General features: G+C 43.5%; 1 protein-coding gene across 8 annotated transcripts in view; it reads right to left on the bottom strand.

The window, feature by feature from the left end:
• Positions 1 to 977: 977 nt before the first annotated feature.
• TASP1 (taspase 1) overlaps positions 978 to 17,931 on the bottom strand; it is a 141,670-nt gene continuing 124,716 nt past the window's right edge. For 7 of the 8 annotated variants that reach the window (XM_077316189.1, XM_077316207.1, XM_077316160.1 and 4 more), the window contains one exon: positions 978 to 1,939. In XM_077316189.1, the coding sequence (XP_077172304.1) occupies positions 1,847 to 1,939 (93 nt within the window). In that variant the 3' untranslated portion in view covers positions 978 to 1,846. Of the gene's footprint in view, positions 1,940 to 2,245; positions 2,421 to 17,931 lie in introns of all 8 variants that reach the window. The other variant, XR_013227170.1, reaches the window with a different exon arrangement.

Consider the following 17,931-nt stretch of genomic DNA (forward strand, 5'->3'; position numbering starts at 1 on the left):
ATGCAGCCAGCTGGGTGACCTTGGGCTCGCCACGGCACTGATAGAGCTGTTCTGACCAAGCAGTGATATCAGGGCTCTCTCTGCCTCACCCACCCCACAGGGTGTCTCTTGCTGGGAAAGGAAAGGGAAGGCAACTATAAGCCACTTTGAGCCTCCTTCAAGTAGGGAAAAGCGGCATATAAGAACCAACTTTCTTCTTCTTCTTCTTCTTCTTCTTCTTCTTCTTCTTCTTCTTCTTCTTCTTCAACACTATGCTCCTAAGAAGAATTAAGCCCTTCTAGGCCCGCTGTCTTCAATGAACTTAGAAGGGTAAAAGTGTGCTTAGGATGACACTGTATATTAAGTATTATCATGGGGCTAGAGAAGTGGTTCTCAACCTGGGGGTCGGGACCCCTTTGGGGGTCAAATGACCCTTTTACAGGGCAAGCAGCTTGGCAGGGGGGCACCATCCAAACAACAGCCTTGCGGGGTAGATCGAGAGAGTGTTGATCTGTCTGGAGCAGCGGAAAAGAGCAAGATCGGCATGGTGGGACAAGAGGCAGAAATGTAGTGAGAAATCCCTGGAACTGAGAAAATAATTTATATACAATCATGAACAATGGTTCTTCATGCCATTGGTCAGTTTTGGTTTAATTTTTGTGAAAGAACACTTCTGATTTTATGGATGGGGTCGCCACAACATGAGGAACTGTATTAAAGGGTCGTGGCATTAGGAGGGTTGAGAACCACAGGGCTAGAGTCTAAAGCAGGGGTCGTCAAACTGCGGCCCTCCAGATGTCCATGGACTACAATTCCCAGGAGCCCCTGCCAGCATTCGCTGTAGTCCATGGACATCTGGAGGGCCGCAGTTTGACTACCCCTGGTCTATAGTTTTAAAAGACCACTAATAAGACTATATGCATAAAATGTAAATATAGCCACAACCTATGTTTGCTATACATGTGGAATACTGGGAAGAAGAAAAAAACACACCAGAATTAGGATCCTCAATATCCTCAACGTTGTATTATTCATCCAGCAATAGCATGTTTATTTCGGCACCATTCTTGCAAAAATATATTTAAACCAAAGAATAATAGTGACTCTTTCCATAAACTTTCTTCTTATTTACATTCCGATATTCCATTATACACAAAGTAAAGATGTTTATGATTTCACATTATCTTTACAGAGCCATTCAGGATACATAACAGCTTGAAGCTATGGAACGTTTAAGCTGGAAAAGTACCACCAACTGAATAATTAACACAGCGGAAAAAGGAGGGGGGGAAAGCCAGTTCATAACTGTCCACAATCATTTCACTGAAACCAACTGCTCTTTGTCAAAAAGAAAAAAAAAACTTTTTAAAAAGGAGGCTGGGAAAGAAGAATGTGTCTTCGCTGCCGCTGGACCTTCCAAAATCGTTCAGTAATGTAAAGCGTGTTCAATCACGTGTGCATTCCACCTAGCTCTGAAGCCTGCATTTTCCCTAATGAAAAAGCAACATTGATGAATAATACCCCTGTGGGATTTCAGGGCATCATCATCTTATAGGTTCATTGATTAAGACATAAAAATATACCTTTTAAAACATTTAAATTATCCCTACGTTATCTTTACTTGCACAACTGGGCATAGCGTGACTATTCCACCGAGAGACAAATCTGCATACGTTCACACAAGAGTGTCCGGGTAGAAAGCTAAAGCAGCACTTGGTCCAAGATAGGGTGCACATGGTTACAATAAGGAGTATAAAAGGAGAGTTAAATCCACAACATCTGTTAAAACACACGCAAAAGAGCTTATTATACAAAATGGCATTGCGCGCTCTCTCTCTCTCTCTCGGTTGACCAGGTGAAGAACTCTTCAGCTTGCCGGACTCTCCAGCCGACAAACCCCTCCTTCGATTGCCACTGATTGCCCTGCCACGGCTCCGGGTGGAAGTCTGGAAATGTGAGTCTGTGGGGGGAAATTAAGAGAATGTAGATAAAAGGATGATAATGGATTTCCCATTAACCTAGTGGTTCTTGTTCTGTGGATCCTAGAGAGCCACCTTCACAACAGCTACCCATTAAACGAGCCACAATTAATTTGATTGGCATGCAAAGAATGGCATTGAACTGACATAATCTATACCAGGGGTAGTCAAACTGCGGCCCTCCAGATGTCTATGGACTACAATTCCCAGGAGCCCCTGCCAGCGAATGCCGCAGTTTGACTACCCCTGATCTATACTATCAATTTAAAGTTGGGATTGATAATCACCAGTATTTATTAAGTCAATCTTCATTGATTTTAACAAGACAACTCTCAGTGGGACCTGGATAGCATCCAGAAGTCTTGAAGTCAAAAGCCTATAAGAAATTTCCGTCTTGGAATTTTTTTAGATAGTTCCATGTGTCAAAGAGGATTGTTGGCTTGTATGCTGAAGTCACAAATGCTGTAGAAAAAAACACGCTAATAAAAAATGGTCTGCAAGAATGGACGTGTGACATTATGAAGCTACACAGTTCATGGCCATACTGGCAAACTCTACAGCCAAAAGGCAGAAGGTCATATACACAAAGGAAGCTCCCCACTCTGTACCACACTTCCTTATATTGGCTTTCTAAAACACAGACACTGATAGCATATGAACAAAATATTTCTGAACAAACTAAAACCAGTGTGTTTCTGAATGCTGGCAGAAAAGAAATAAGACAGCAGAAAAGAAATAAGAAAGGGGAGAAAAGTGTATTAATTTCTAGTATTTTACAGACCAAAAGAGTGTTGTTTTAGATATAAATATCAGCAAAAAAGGAAGATGGAAAATCAAGAACGTCTTGCATTTTAAGAATTTAAGTAAATTCCAAACAGAAATCTTAAATGTTCTACTTGAAAAAGCTAACAGAACAGCAACATTTATTCCACCATCCCAAAACTTAATATATTGTAGTAGCACACAATGTATAAAGCCTATTATTTATTTGTTTGTTTGTTTGTTTATTCATTTATTAGATTTCTTACCCACCACTCCTATACGGCTCATGGCAGGTTACAAAGTCTGTTTAAAACCCCAATACAATACCGGTTAAAATCACAAACAGCAATACAACAGTAAAAGCACAAGATGTGGCAGCCAATAGGTTCTCCAATCTATCCCAGAGATTGTAAAATCATTAGATTCCCAGTTCAATTTATTTATCCCCTAGAGGGGGCAAGGAAAGGTCAATGACTCCCAGTCCACCGTATGCTGATAGTGTTTTATCCTGGGGTCAGCAGATCTTCCTTAGCGCACCAGCCTCAACCTGGAGGAAGAGCTCCGTCTTACAGGCCCTGCAGAATGCTGAAAGCTCCTGCAGGGCCCATAGCTCTCCCAGGAGCTCATTCAACCAGGTGGGGGCCAGGACCGAAAAGGCCCTGGCCCTGGCCCTGGTTGAGGCCAGACATACTTCCCGAGGGCCAGAAATGATCAACAAATCTGTGTCCTGTGGGGGGCATAGGACGACAGGCGGTCCCTCAAGTATACAGGTCCCAGACCACATAGGGCCTTAAAGGTTAAAACCTAAACTTTGAACCGGATCCGGGCCTCAACCAGCAACCAATGCAGCTGCCTCAGCACTGGCTGGATATGGGTCCTCCATGGTGTTCCTGTGAGGACCTAGCTGCTGCATTTTTTACCAGCTGCAATTTTCGGGTCAGGCTTAAGGGTAGAGCGAGTTACAGTAATCTATTCTGGAGGTGACCGTTGCATGAATCACTGTGGCTAGGTGTTCAGGGGACAGGTAGGGCTCTAGTAGTCGAGCCTGGCGAAGGTGGAAAAATGCCTGGCCAGCTACCTTTTTGACCTGAGCCTCCAAAGTTAGGGAGGAAACAAAGGTCACTCCCAAATTCCTGGCTTGGGACGCAATGGTCAGTTGTGTTCCTGCCAAGGTAGGGAGACGCGCTTCCTAGGCTGCCCCCTTCCTCCCCAGCCACAGGACCTCCTTCTTGGAGGGGCTGAGTTTCAGGCGACTCCGCTCTAACCATTCAGCCACGGCTTCCAAACATTTGGCAAATGGTTCTGAGGGGGAGTCCGGGCGGCCGTCTATAAGGAGATACAGCTGGGTGTCATCCACATACTAATGACACCCAAAGCCGAAACTCCATACCAGCTGGCGCATAAAGATGTTAATAGCGTGGGAGAGAAAACCAAGCCCTGAGGGACCCCACAAGGGAGTCGATACGGACTTGATAACTCCTCTCCCACTGCCACCCTCTGGATCCGGTTATGAGCGCTGTGCCCCTTATCCCTGTACCGGCAAGGCAGCAAGCCAGCAGTTTGTGATTGACCATGTCAAACGTGGCTGACAGATCTAATAGAACCAACAAGGCCGAGCCACACCGATCCAACTGGCGCCGGAAATCATCCATCAGGGCGACCAATGCCATCTCCACCCTGTGACAAGGACGGAAGCCAGACAGACATGGATCGAGCGCCGAAGTTTCTTCCAGGAATGCCAGGAGCTGGTCTGCCACGGCCCTTTTAACTACCTTGCCCAGAAACACTAAATGTGAGAATGGTCGGTAGTTGGCCGACTTGTTTATGAAGGAAAGGAGATACCTATCATGAAGGAAATCTCTCTTAGTATTTTAAAAAGGAGAGAATATGGGTTCATTATAGAAGCTTTGAAAAAGAATGGAATAACTTTCAAATGGGAAAAAAGAGTCTCCTTCAAATGGAAGACAAAACATATAGATTGACAACGTTACAACAGGCAAGAGAATTTTGGCAGAAATTTGAGACTTTTCAACTGAAGAAGAAAAGACAAGAGGAAAATCAAGAATCAAGAGGATAAGACTCAAAACGTATTTTTTTAAATCTTAAATGATGTTATAAAATTTGGTTTTGGAACAGTAATGGTTTAAATATACCACAGAAAAGGTAAAAAGTTTCCCATTACTTAAAGAACCAAAAGATAGATGTAGCTTGTTTGTTAGAGACACATATTAGGAAAAATAATAGTAACTTGTTAATTAATAAATTGTTGGGTAATGTTGTAGGGAAGATAATGGAGCAGCTATTAAAGGGAGCGATCTGTAAACATCTGGAGGACAATTTGGTGATCCAAGGAAGTCAGCATGGATTTGTCTCCAACAGATCCTGTCAGACCAACCTGGTTTCCTTTTTTGACCAAGTAACAGGTCTGCTGGATCGTGGAAATTCAGTTGATGTCGTTTACTTGGATTTTAGTAAAGCTTTTGATAAGGTTCCCCATGATGTTCTGATGGATAAATTGAATCCTGCAATCTGGATTTTCAGATAGTTGTGATAGAATATTTGAATTTACCTTAATTTTCTTAGATATAGCCTTAATTTTCTTAGATATAGAAAAGGCGTTTGACAACGTTAATTGGAAGTTCATGCAAAAATGCTCAGAAAAGATGGGATTAGGAGAGAAATTTATGAAAGGTATGAGTGATATATTCTGAAGTAACAAATAGTAAGATTAATGGACAGTTTTCACAGATGTGTCATATACAAAAACTTACACGTCAGGGATGCCCTCTTTCAGCATTATTATTTATTTTGGTTTTGGAAATATTAATGAATAAAATAAGGGAAGATAATGAGGTCAAGGGGATAAAATTAAGGAAGAAAATTTAAAATTAGGGCCTTTGCAGATGATATAGTTTTGTTATTAGAAGATCCAATATCATCTTCTCAAAAAGTTTTGTCAACATTTAAGAAGTTTAGCTTAGTATCAGTGCTTAAAATAAATAATCAGAAACCTAAAATTTTGGTACTTAATATGCAAAAGAATGATCAAATTACTTTAGAGGCAAAAACAAACTTCAAAATAGAGAAGAAAATTAAGTATCTAGGAGTAGTAATTTCTGGCAAAATAATAGATTGTTTGATAATAATTATAGGAAAACTTGGTGTGATATAAAATGAGATTTGGATAAATGGAGGAATTCACCACTGTCTCTTTTAGGTAGAATTGCAGCTGGGTAGAATTGCAGCTTTTAGGTAGAATTGCAGGTAGAATTGTAACTGGGTAAAATTAATGTTTTACCCAGGTTATTTTTATTTCAGGTAATCCCTATAATATCCTCTGAAAAACCATTTAGAGATTGGCAAAAGTAACTATCAAATTTTATTTGGCAGAGAAGGAAACCATGGATAACCATGCTGCAAGTTTTGTTTGGATCAAGGACTAGTTAACGTTAAGAAATAATTATATTTTGAAGTTAGAAGGTCATGATTTAAAATTTGGTTGGCCTGCATACTTTTCGTTTGTGAAAGCAGGAACTCACCAAACATTTAAAAATCAGTGTATAAGGCGGGCACTGTTTAGAGTTTGGTCTAAATATAAGAACTGTGGCCACAAATTCCATACTGGGTGTCGGCACATGAGGCATTATAGGGGAAAATTGCATTGAAAGGACTATCTAAAATATAAAGATCTGTTAGATTACTCTCAACAGGAAATAAAATTTAAACAGAGGGAAGATATAACAGTAGCAAGTGGTACCTACAATTGGTTTCTACACAGACAATTATATGACAAACTTAAAACTGATAGATTTATCAGTCTGAAAATTTAAAAAATGAGGTTGATCTGTGTATATATGAACAAGAAGAGAAATTAAATGCAAAGATCTACAATATGTTATTTAAAAAAGACATTGAGAAGTGATAAAAGAATCAATTATTTGTTGGGCACAAAATATAGGGCACACTATTAATCTTCAGCAATGGGAGATGATATGGAAAAGAGATATAAAATTTACATTAGCAACTAATATAAGGGAAAATTATTACAAAACTCTTCATATATGTTATTTGACTCTGGTATTACTGTCCAAAATATACAAAAATGGTTTAACAAAATGTTGGAAAAATAAATTGGTTGATGATACTTTTTACCACCTTTGGTGGACATGTCCAGAGGCTAAAAATTTGGATACAGATCCATCAATATACTTGGAAAATAACAAAGCTAGACTTGAAACCTAAACCAGAATTATATTTATTAAATATTTTGGATCATGAAATAGTAAACACAAGGATTACTTTACATTATTACTTTACATGATCTCAGCAGCAAGAATAATTTATGCTCAGTACTGGAAGAATGAAAAAATACCAAGTGTAAATGAATGGTTGGATAAAGTATGCAGAATTAGATAAGTTAACAATATTAATGAGAGACCAAATGCTAGATAGCTTTATAATAAACTGGGAGCCATTTGTAAATTATCTTAAAAGTAATAAGATAATTGAGAGTATTACTATTGGTTATGTTGAATAAATTAGTTAAGACAAGGATGAAATGTATTCTAAAGTAAAGATTTATATGTATTTCATCATATTATTTTGAATTAAGGATATCTGTCCCTCTTAATAAAACAGTAAGAAGGGTTGGGTTGGACTGAGTCTGGGATCAAAACTCATGGATTGGCCTCTTGGCCCCGGATTGATAAGCGGAGGGGCCAATTGGAAGACGCTTTGTGCCTTCCGATTGGGCCCTCACCAGGACAGACCAGATTTCCAGGGCAATCAGGAGACATTGCTGCAACTCTGCCCCTGACCACCGCAAGGAGAGGAGGTCACTAGGGCTGCCAAGGGGAATGAGAACAGAGGCTGGGACAGGATGCGCCGACCCTTTTCGCACCAAGGCCGTCCTAACTATCATGTCCAACTGTAAATGGCCTCAGAACCCTGACAGAGCTAGCGGGGGGCTGGAGAGTGCTCCCCCTCCCCCCTTCAGGCCTGCTGCGAAGGAGCCTCTGACAGGCCCTGACTGAGGGGAGGGAGGCATTTCCAAGAGCAAAGCAGGGGAGACTGAGGGCCTTCCTTTTGAGGGGGGGAACTTTCCCCTTCTGCCAAACAGTTGGCTGACAGGGAGGCCACAGAAAAGCCCCTTCTCACTTAAAATACTGCTGTGGCCGGGGGTTAGACACAGCCAAGCCATGTGTCTTTCTTCTTTGCAATTCTCTGCAGATTTGAGGCCTACTGCACAGCTTTATTCTGCAGATGAAATTGGATGCTGTTGCAGAGTTTCTTTTGTCTCCTGTTTCATCTGCACAACAACCCTGCGCAGTAGGCCTCAAGTCTTTAAATTCAACAACAACCTGTGTGGGAGACCTTAAATGTTTCTTCTCTACCACAACCCTGTCCAAAGTAGTCCTTTCTGCCTTTCTTTATACTCTGCAGGTGAGCTGTAATTCCAGGAGCTCTCCAGGCCCCACCTGGAGGTTGACTACCCCTGGGTCAGAAATATTCCTGGAGGTTTGGAGGTGGGACTTCAAAATCGTACAATGCCTCAGAGTCCAGTCTTCAAAGGAGCCATTTTTGCCTGCAGTAGGGAGGGAGTGGTGCAGGTGTGTCCCTCCTGGTCTATGGGCTATGGCCAGCCCTTACCAGCAACTGTTTGTATTCTGGGGCGCAGACAGACAGACTAGCATCAGTCCTGTGAGATCTAAATAAATATGTACTGAAACTGTAAATAGTGAACAAATAAGTGGCTGGAGAGAAATGAGAACTGCAATAACTGTTTTCAACCTTGGCCTGGCAAATAAAAAAACAGTATAAAAAACCTTACTAAGGTCAAGACTGCTGTGCACAGAGAGTCTTCCTCTTAGGGTTGCCAGCTTCCCTGTGAGGCTCTCTACCCCACCATCCTCCTGGGGAGTCTGGGGAGAGGAAGGGAAGACAATTGGAAAATTCTTTGAGACGCCTGAAGCCTGCTGGGTCACTGCGGCCCATTCCCAGTTCTCTCAGACCTCTCACAGCCCCACATCCCTCACAGGTTGTCTATTGTGGGGAGACGAAGGGAAAAGGTGTTTGTAAACCGCTTTGAGACTCCTTTGGGTAGTAAACAACAGGGTACAAAAATCCGTTCTTCTTCTAAGGAGCAATCATGAAAGAAGCATGTGGGCACATAACATTTTATCAACAGTGAAAAAATGGAGAAGAAGGAACAGGGTGGACACCTGTGTACTGTGACTACCCCATGTGTATTAGAGCAGAGGGGCATTTCAGGGTCTGTAGCCTAATTCACACAAGAAGGGAAATGACACAGAACTGGGAGGAATTGGTTACCTTGTAATCTTCCCCTAAGAAGAGTCTCCAGTCTGATTTTCCCTTCACATATTTGAAGACATGGCTCGGGAAAGCTCATCTTTAACCACTATGCCACAATTCCCAAAGGTCAGTCCTGTCCCACACTCAACAAACATTCCAAACCACAGATTCTTTACACCCATATCTTCACACCCATGCCTTCATTTACCACCACAACCTCCCACACAACACACACATTCAATCCCATGCCCTTACAGACTGGACAACTCTTCCCCTTCCTCTTTCTACTGCCAAGCTCTAGTGGCCATTGTATTCTTGGATACAACAGGCTTTGCCCCTAGTATATTATAATTATGAATGGTTAATGAAAATTTAATTGTGTAATTTTGATTTCCGATAATATTTTTGTGCATGTGGTATTCGAAAACTAAAGAACTTGATTTGTAGATGGTTGGAGGTCTTTTTTAAATGTATTTTAAATGTATTTTTGGTTATTGGGGGAGGTGTTTTATTATTATTTGTTATTGGCGGTTATAGCAGTGATGTTGGTGGTAGTGTTTTATAGGTTTTGTGACTTTTTTGTGGTTGTGTAAAACTTTAGATGAAAAATGTTTTTAAAAAATGTCTATGAGCTGACCTCCAATCCGCAGGCCACCTCCCTTGAGGAGCCATGACGGACAGGGATCAAGGGGCCAAGTGGTGGCCTTCATCTTCCCCAGCAACCAGTCCACTTTGGGTTAAGAGAGCTGCCTGAAGCCATCTCTGTATTTATAAGTGAAAAAGATTATAACATAAAGTCTAAATGGTCAAACATAAAGAGTCAACCAAAATGGGATCCTAGGTTAAGTGACCCGCTTTCTGTTCTATCTTTGTCAGTGGTTGCTCTGCAGAGTGAATAGATAAGTAGAAAATATATACATGTAAACTTTCCAAAAAACATATTTCATAATTTTACAAAGCACCGTAACATACCTTCCAATATATTCTCGTAATAGTAATAGTAATCATAGTATCACATTGGCAAAATGCTCATAATCATCTGGGGATTTTCACAAAGTGCCCATGTGGGCTACCTTCAGTTAGTATTTATAGAGAAGCTGGCAGTTACAGCTGTAGTCAATTATTTAAAGGAGCCAGATCCATTAAATTAAATAACCAGAACTGATTTTTACAAAAAACAATTGTAATCAATGTTGACATTAAGACCCCCCCCCCAGCATGATGAGTGGGCCTGGCAACAAACTACAAAAGCCCCAGTGTCGCCATGGACACAACTAGGTCTGAGCCAAGTCCTGGGGGCAGCGCGTCTGCATAAACATTGAAATCGCCAAGAATCAGTAATCTTGGGAACTGCAATGGTCGCCGCCTCCAGCAGGCTCGGCAGGGCATCTGGCAGAGCGTTGGGCGGACAGTATACCAACCAGATGGCCAAGCTTTCGACTGAGTCCAAACCTAACGGCAACACATTCCACTCCACTGATCACTGGCGCAGGGAGAGCCCTGTAGGAGAAAGCCTCCTAAACCAAGATAGCCATCCTCCTTCCCTACTATGGATCCAAGGTTGATGCACGACCGAGAACCCAGGTGGGGCGAGATCTTTCAAGGCGACAGTTTTGCCCTCTCTCACCCAGGTCTTGGTCACACAAGCAAGGTCAGCCCTTGACCCTGCAAAAAACTGCTGCAGGGTTGCGACCTTGTTATCAATGGACCTTGTGTTGCAGAGGACCAAGGACAGGTCCACCCTAGCCTCCACCCTCGTATGCCTGGGGATGGGACGGAGGTTAGAAGGATAGCCAGCACAACCAACTCTAGCACTCCCTGCCCTTCTTTTGTCCAACCTCCTCCCCCAGCCATATCGCTCCTGGCCCAAGATGGTCTGGATCCCGGCCCCGTTGCAGACCCCCCTAGGCAGCACCTCTTCCTTAACCATGTTTGTGGAAAGAAAGCCCAACTACCTAACACCTAACCTAATTAATCCAGCCAATAATAAAATTCCACCCTAGCTGTTCTAAAATACCCACCGTAACCCACCCAGCCCACTCCCTCCCTTACAAAAATTCCCCCCTACCCAACCTCCCTCTCCCACCCCTCACCTAACAGCTAGTGGTACTTAACGCTCACAGGGGCAGAACCAGCCTGATCCCGCCAATTGGGGATCTCAGGCTCACTGCCCCAGCCAACTCCAGTCAACTACTCTAAATCCTTGGCCCCTCCAACCCCCCTACTAGCCTCTCCTCAAGCACTCCCCCCACCCTTCCCTTCCACATGCACCAGACCCTACAAAGTAGCCAAGCAGAGAGATCACGTTGGAGAGTTAGTTCTCCACGCCGCCACCAGATGGTGGAGGTGGCAAAGAAATCCTGCTTTCCTGTAGATCTGCCGCCAGTTCTTCCAGTCAACAGCAGGTGGTGCTGAAGTACAATCGCTTCTTCTCCTTGCTCCCAGCCTGATCTTAAAGAACTCCGCCTCTTCATGTCCGGCAGTTCCCACAGCTACCGGGTTGATAGCAAATCTCTCACAGCTCCTCCCGGTCCTATCCCCCACCGGGGACAGCCAGGAGGACCACAGGACACTAGATGGAAGGCGGGACGCATTCCTGCTAGAGCTCCCGGTCCTCAGATCAGCCCACCAGCTGCAAGCAGCGCTCTGCCACTATGCCGCTCCAAGCCAGCCAGCTCCCCCGAAGACCCTGGAGCCTGCGGGCGCAAAGATGATTTTTCCCGCTTTATCTGCTGCTCCCCGCCTGGTGAGTTGGTCTTTTTCTGTCAAGAAGAAACCCAGGCTTTGCAAGGAGGTATTCCTACAGAGTTTCTCGCAGTCTTCATTCCTCCATGGATGCCATGGAGATTCCCAGTGGAAGGAGGGCTGGGAGGGCTGAGAGGGGGGGACGGACTGCCAGCACCCAATGGGTGCTGTGTTCTCAGGACCCCCCCCCCCAGCAGGGGGTCCAACCTTCCCCTATCAAATTGCTCTAGCCAATTATTCTGCAATCTAAAAGGAGTGAAGAAATATTGTCTCTTGTAGGGATTTCTCAAGATCAATGCACCATTTGTTATGCTTTTGAAAAACTTATCACTTGCATGGACCATCAAAAAGGGGCATTTTCATTCGGGGGTGGTGGTGGTGGTTCTGGATCCATACTGGTTCAGTTCACCCCCTGATTCCTGCATGCATTTATGTGCCATTAATTTTTGCTCTCCTCCCCTTTCCAAACTCTTTTAAGATCACCCCAATTTTCTGCTGGAAGCAAATTCTGATTGGCTTTTTCATAGTGTGTGTATTGGTTTTCTTTGTGTCATCTAGAATCATAGAATCATAGAGGTGGAAGGGGCCATACAGGCCATCTAGTCCAACCCCCTGCTCAACGCAGGATCAGCCCAAAGCATCCAAGAAAAGTGTGTATCCAACCTTTGCTTGAAGACTGCCAGTGAGGGGGAGCTCACCACCTCCTTAGGCAGCCTATTCCACTGCTGAACTACTCTGACTGTGAAATTTTTTTTCCTGATATCTATCCTATATCATTGTACTTGTAGTTTATACCCATTACTGCGTGTACTTTCCTCTGCAGCCAATGGGAACAACATCCTGCCCTCCTCCAAATGACAACCTAGAGGGCTATCATGTCCCCTCTCAACCTCCTTTTCTCCAGGCTAAACATTCCCAAGTCCCTCAACCTATCTTCATAGGGCTTGGCCCCTTGGCCCCAGATCATCTTCGTCACTCTCCTCTGTACCCTCCAGCCCAGTTTTTAATGACAGAACTATTGTCATCATTAAACCACACCCTCCCCCCGATGACTGGTTTCGATATTTTTAAAATATTGATATAATATTGAGCAGGTTCTCTGAATCCTCTAATTTCATTTTTGATATGGAACAATCTTCTGGCTCAGTCCCTGGGATGTAAATGGGAACGGCCGCAGAGAGCATGTCAGAAGAGTTTGGGACAGCTGTGTGGTGGTATTGGAGGCATCTGGTCAGTGCTGTGACTGTCCAAGGCCTAGGGCCATATGTGGAGCACTAGAGGTGGCTGAGCCAGCACCGTCCCACCTGAGGCCTTCGGACATTCAGGGAGTATACAAGGCAGCTGAGCCAGCTGAGCCAGCACAGTGCCACCCTGTCTGAAACCTGGGAATGGGCATGAAGCACGGGAGGTGGCCCAGCCAGTGCAGCGACACCCCACCTGTGGCCTTGGAATGCTCGTGGAGCACAGCGGGCAGCCCACCTAGCGCAAAGCCGTCCTACCCGTGGCCTTGGGATATGCGTGGAGCGTGGGAGGCAGCCCAATCAGCACCACCACAAGGGTAAGAAGGGGGGAGGGAGGGGGGAGGGAGTCTGGGGGGAGGGGGGAGGGGAGGAAGTCTCAGTGGGGGATGGGAAGAAAAAGAGAGGGACTCGGGAGGTCAGGCAAGAGTTATGGGGGTGAGGGCAGGGGGAATGGGGGGAAGGATTGTGTGTGTGTGTTCGCGTGTGTGTGGGAGAGGGAACAAGAAGTCTCAGAGGCTCAGGTACGTGTTCCACATACCTAGTGAGAGTCAGGCTGTCAATGATTTATTTTTAAAGTATGTTTTGATTCTTTTCATTCATACAAATTTAAGGAAAAGTCATTATCTCCACGAGAAAAAGAGCTAGTGCCTTACTTTGTTTAAATGAAAGCCAGGAATTCAAGAACCTGCTGAAATTATCACTGCAACACTATAGTGCTGTTATTATTTTAGAGCCATTTATTTTCAAAAAGAGAGGAGCTGCTGTGATGGCACCAATAATGAAAATCCTCATTATTTAAGCCACGTATGGAAGAAAATAAGGTGACTCTACAACAATAAAAATGCCCGGGGAGGCAGTCATACAGAAGAACCCAGCCCAAACCAATTCCGGTGCTTGTGGATTGACTCCCAAGAAAATCAGGAGCAACCTGAGCATGGGGAAAAGGTCCGGCACGATTAGGATCAGATCGACAGTGATTCAAACTTAGACTAAGATGAGCTAAACTGCCCAGTTCACGATACATCACATCTTATGAAAAGAATGGATTGCATTTCTACCGCTGGCAAGCATGTTGCGTATTTAAGAAAACAAACAGATACACAAGAAAAAGCCCACTCCACAATAACAAGCACTTGCGTTCCTACCACCCATGCACAAACCCACAATGAAACTGCACTGCAATTGTGCTCTCTCAGGGGCTCACTTAAGTTTCTCTATAATCTCCAAGAAGATCAGAATCAAACCTCTCTGTGGAGGTCTATTTCAATGTTGTTTTCAAAGAAGTGCAGAGCTACTTTTAGGAGGATGACACAAATGACATGGACAAGAGTTGTGCTGAATGGAGGCCTAAAATAACATTTCCATGGGCAAATAGGTTGTTTCCGACCAACCAACTCATTTCTCATCTTCCTCTTCAAAAGTGTATTTTAAGGCAGACTAAATAAGGTCGGTGGAAAAGACAGAGGTGTTCTAAGCTCAGCAAACTACTATTTTTGAATCGGAGACTTGAGCCTGAGCCACGTATGGCCAGGCGGCTCAGCTACGACTCTCTCTATTTAGACTTCTCAAGAAGCAGCTACTGCCAACGAATAAATTGGCAGTCCAGGTATTTCTTAATGTTAGACGGTTTGTAAACTGTAAAAACCACACAATGGACACATGAAGACCTACAGAGAACATGTCTCACAAGAAAAGATGCTAATTTTACAGGCAAACAACCATTTTTTTTAAAGGGAATGTCCATCCGCAAGCTCTTGCTGAGCAATTTGTATTTTTTCAACTGCAGCTTTCAGAAGTCAGCTGGTACTGCAATGCTAAGCAAATTGCACAGAATTAGCTGTGATGCAAAATATTTTCTTAAGTGCAAATGTCCTGCCAAGCCTCCAAACAAAAACTTGGCTGAACAGTAACAGAGGACCAGAATACAACTCTAGAGAATCCAACCCATATGTTGGGGGAACCAGAAATGAACCATTCATACTGGCTACAGAGTGACTGATTCAAGGAAGGACAATGTGGGCTCTCAGAGCGATCCATGAATTTGTTGCATGGTTATTAAGCTCAGTTTCTTCATAGCCAAGGACCTGAGGCATTATGAGCGTAGAGTGATTTACCTTCCAGAGGTAGGAGTACTCATCAAAAAGCTGCATCATCAAGAATCTTGGGGACCCTGTTCCATGAGGACTAGCTGTGCTTTTAATTAGTTGGGGATGGGGGGGGGGGCTCATGACTGTTGCTCATGCTGAAACCTCAAGGAACAAGCACTCTGCTGATAGCCAAATGGCCAAATTAGGGTTCTTGTGTCCAGCCCCAATTAATCACTCTGAGAGGAAAACCTTTTTATATTTGTATTGCAGGAGAAATAGAGACACAGGGGAGTTCCCAAATCTATGCAGAAAAAATAGGGTTACAAAGTGTTAAATACACTTTCCTTGGAGGCGGGAAGAGATGATGCTTCTTGCAGGATGAGCCTGGGGTCTCTACCTCCCCACTCCACCCCCCGGAAACACCCTTCAGCCCTTGCGCCAGCCTTCCAGAAACTGCTGACAGGTCCAAAAAGCTGCTCCCATGCTCCCCCCCCCTGCCCCAGCCTGCAATTGTTTACATAAACAGTAGTGACACACACAGCTTCCATTTCTCTCGCCTTGAGAAGGACTATGAGAGCGCTTATCAAAATCTGCATTCCAGAGAGGAACAGGCCGTATTCTCTGCCTGGTAAGAACCAAAGATTTGAATTATAGCCAATCCCTAATAACTGTATAGTCAATCAGAAGATTGCAATCATTTTCTTTACCACCCGGCCATCACTACCCTTGAACATTATATAGAAGCTGCAGCAAATATGAAACCTGGCAACTTTGGGTTACAAAAGATCATTTTCAGATCATTCCTGTGGACCGCCTGGGCGCATTTTTTTCTTTTACATGATTTTGAGAGATATCTTTATCACAAACATTCTGATAAGAAAATATTTATTGAGTTTGGGGGAGGCCACTATTATGGACCCTGATCTGAATCAATTCTTCTCCCTCAACTGAACAACGGATGGGGAGGGGCTGTGGGGAGGGTGGGAAGCGCTGCCAAGTGGCAGCCAACTCATCGCAACCCTGGAGGGGAAAGAGACTAACAGACGGATTGCTGCTCTCTCTCTTGGCCTGCTAGGCTGGGCCTGCTGACGAGGACCTCCCGGCCTGCTGACTGCTCGTTAAGGACTGCTAAGGAGGTGACTAGCTGACTGCTAAGGAGCTCTTTCCCGGCCCTGCTAACGAGCTGCCCAGCCCCCACCCACCCCACTTGATCTGGCTGTGAGCTGCTGCCCAAGGCCATCTTAAGCTGCCTGGTCAGGGGCCAGGACCCTTTCAAGGCCTGTTCTTAGGAACGGGCTTTGAAGCTAGTTTACTAATAAACTGCAATTTTAGAGACTTTGTATTATTATACCATTTTACTTCAATTGCTTAGGTCCTCTGTAGGAGCCACCCTGCATAACGGGAGAACTACCGGATTCTCATTTGGACTGCAGTTGGAACCTGTTGGACTTTTGCCTGAACTATTTTTTGTATTACACCTGTCATATTATTGTACACAAATTTACAGTATTGTATGGTTATTGCTGATGACTGTCTATGATGCTTTATAAATGACTATTTTGCACTTTTGGAGGCACTATTTGCTGTCGTTTCAGAACTGTGATTACATGGCCCCTTTTCTCCTGGTGTTTTCCATTTACAGTGTTCCCCAGTTTTTGTTTGTTTGTTGTCGCTTCTGATATCTGACAAGAGTGGGCTAGCCTGGCCCATCCATGTGAGGTCAAAGGTAGTTTGCCATTGCCTGCCCCTGCATAGGAACCCGTGGACTTTCCTGGTGGTTTCCCAACTAAATACTAACCAGAGTCAACACTGCTAAGCTTCTGAGATCAGCATAATACCTCATTTCTTAAACTAAGCGGCTGTGGTATTTATATAAACTTTTTGAAAAACATCTGCAACCGTCAGCTCCAAAAAAAAACCTATCCCAAGGCTACTATAGATGTAGTAAAATTATACAGAATACATAAAATAAAAGGTTCTTCATTCTTGTTTATTCTTGTATAGGATCCAACTAGAACGGTATCTAGATATGTCCAGTTTTCAAATAATAATCTTCCTCAATGGTTGTCCTAAACATACTCAAAATTAATATCTTACAAAATTGAAAGCAATTATACATATTCAAGTAAACCCATACTCTACCTCATTTTTGAATGTGAATGTTATGAATGTCCAAATTGTGAAATTCAACCTAAAAAGTATATAGTCCTAAAGTCATTAAATATTCATTTTTGAATTTCAAAATGTATATAAATGCTCCCTAATTCAATATAGTTCTTACCTCTATTGAATAATATATGTATTGGCCTTTGGATCTTCAATATCGGGATGCTAGTAATACCCCTGCTCCCAACCACACCCTATTTAGATAAAGGGACCTCTTGCTGAGGCTCCTCTTGCTGAGGCAGCCTTCCAAAGGGGAATTATATGTGTGGTGTTTGCGCTGTTTGTAAACATTTATTACCTGTTAAAGAATTTACAGCACCCAACACTGGGTTTCATGTAAAGATTAACAGTTACATAAATTGTCAAAGAAAAAATGTAATTTACTGTATTAAATGTGCATGAGATAAGCTTTATATTGGAATTAGCTGTTGCCAATTATGGACTAGAATCCAGGAGCACAAGTCCTGCCTTAAACATCATGTCCCTGAAGCTCCTCTTGTTGACCACTTCATTGAAGCAGGACACACACCGGATCAACTTCAATTTTTTGGCATTGAACAACAGCAGCCTCATCAAAGAATGGACTTTAATAGATTGCTTAGAGAAAGAGAATGTTTCTATATTCATTCATGTGTGTCAGACGTTGCAAGGACTCACAAC

Source organism: Paroedura picta, chromosome 1, assembly GCF_049243985.1.
Source record: "Paroedura picta isolate Pp20150507F chromosome 1, Ppicta_v3.0, whole genome shotgun sequence".
Lineage (NCBI taxonomy): Eukaryota > Metazoa > Chordata > Lepidosauria > Squamata > Gekkonidae > Paroedura > Paroedura picta.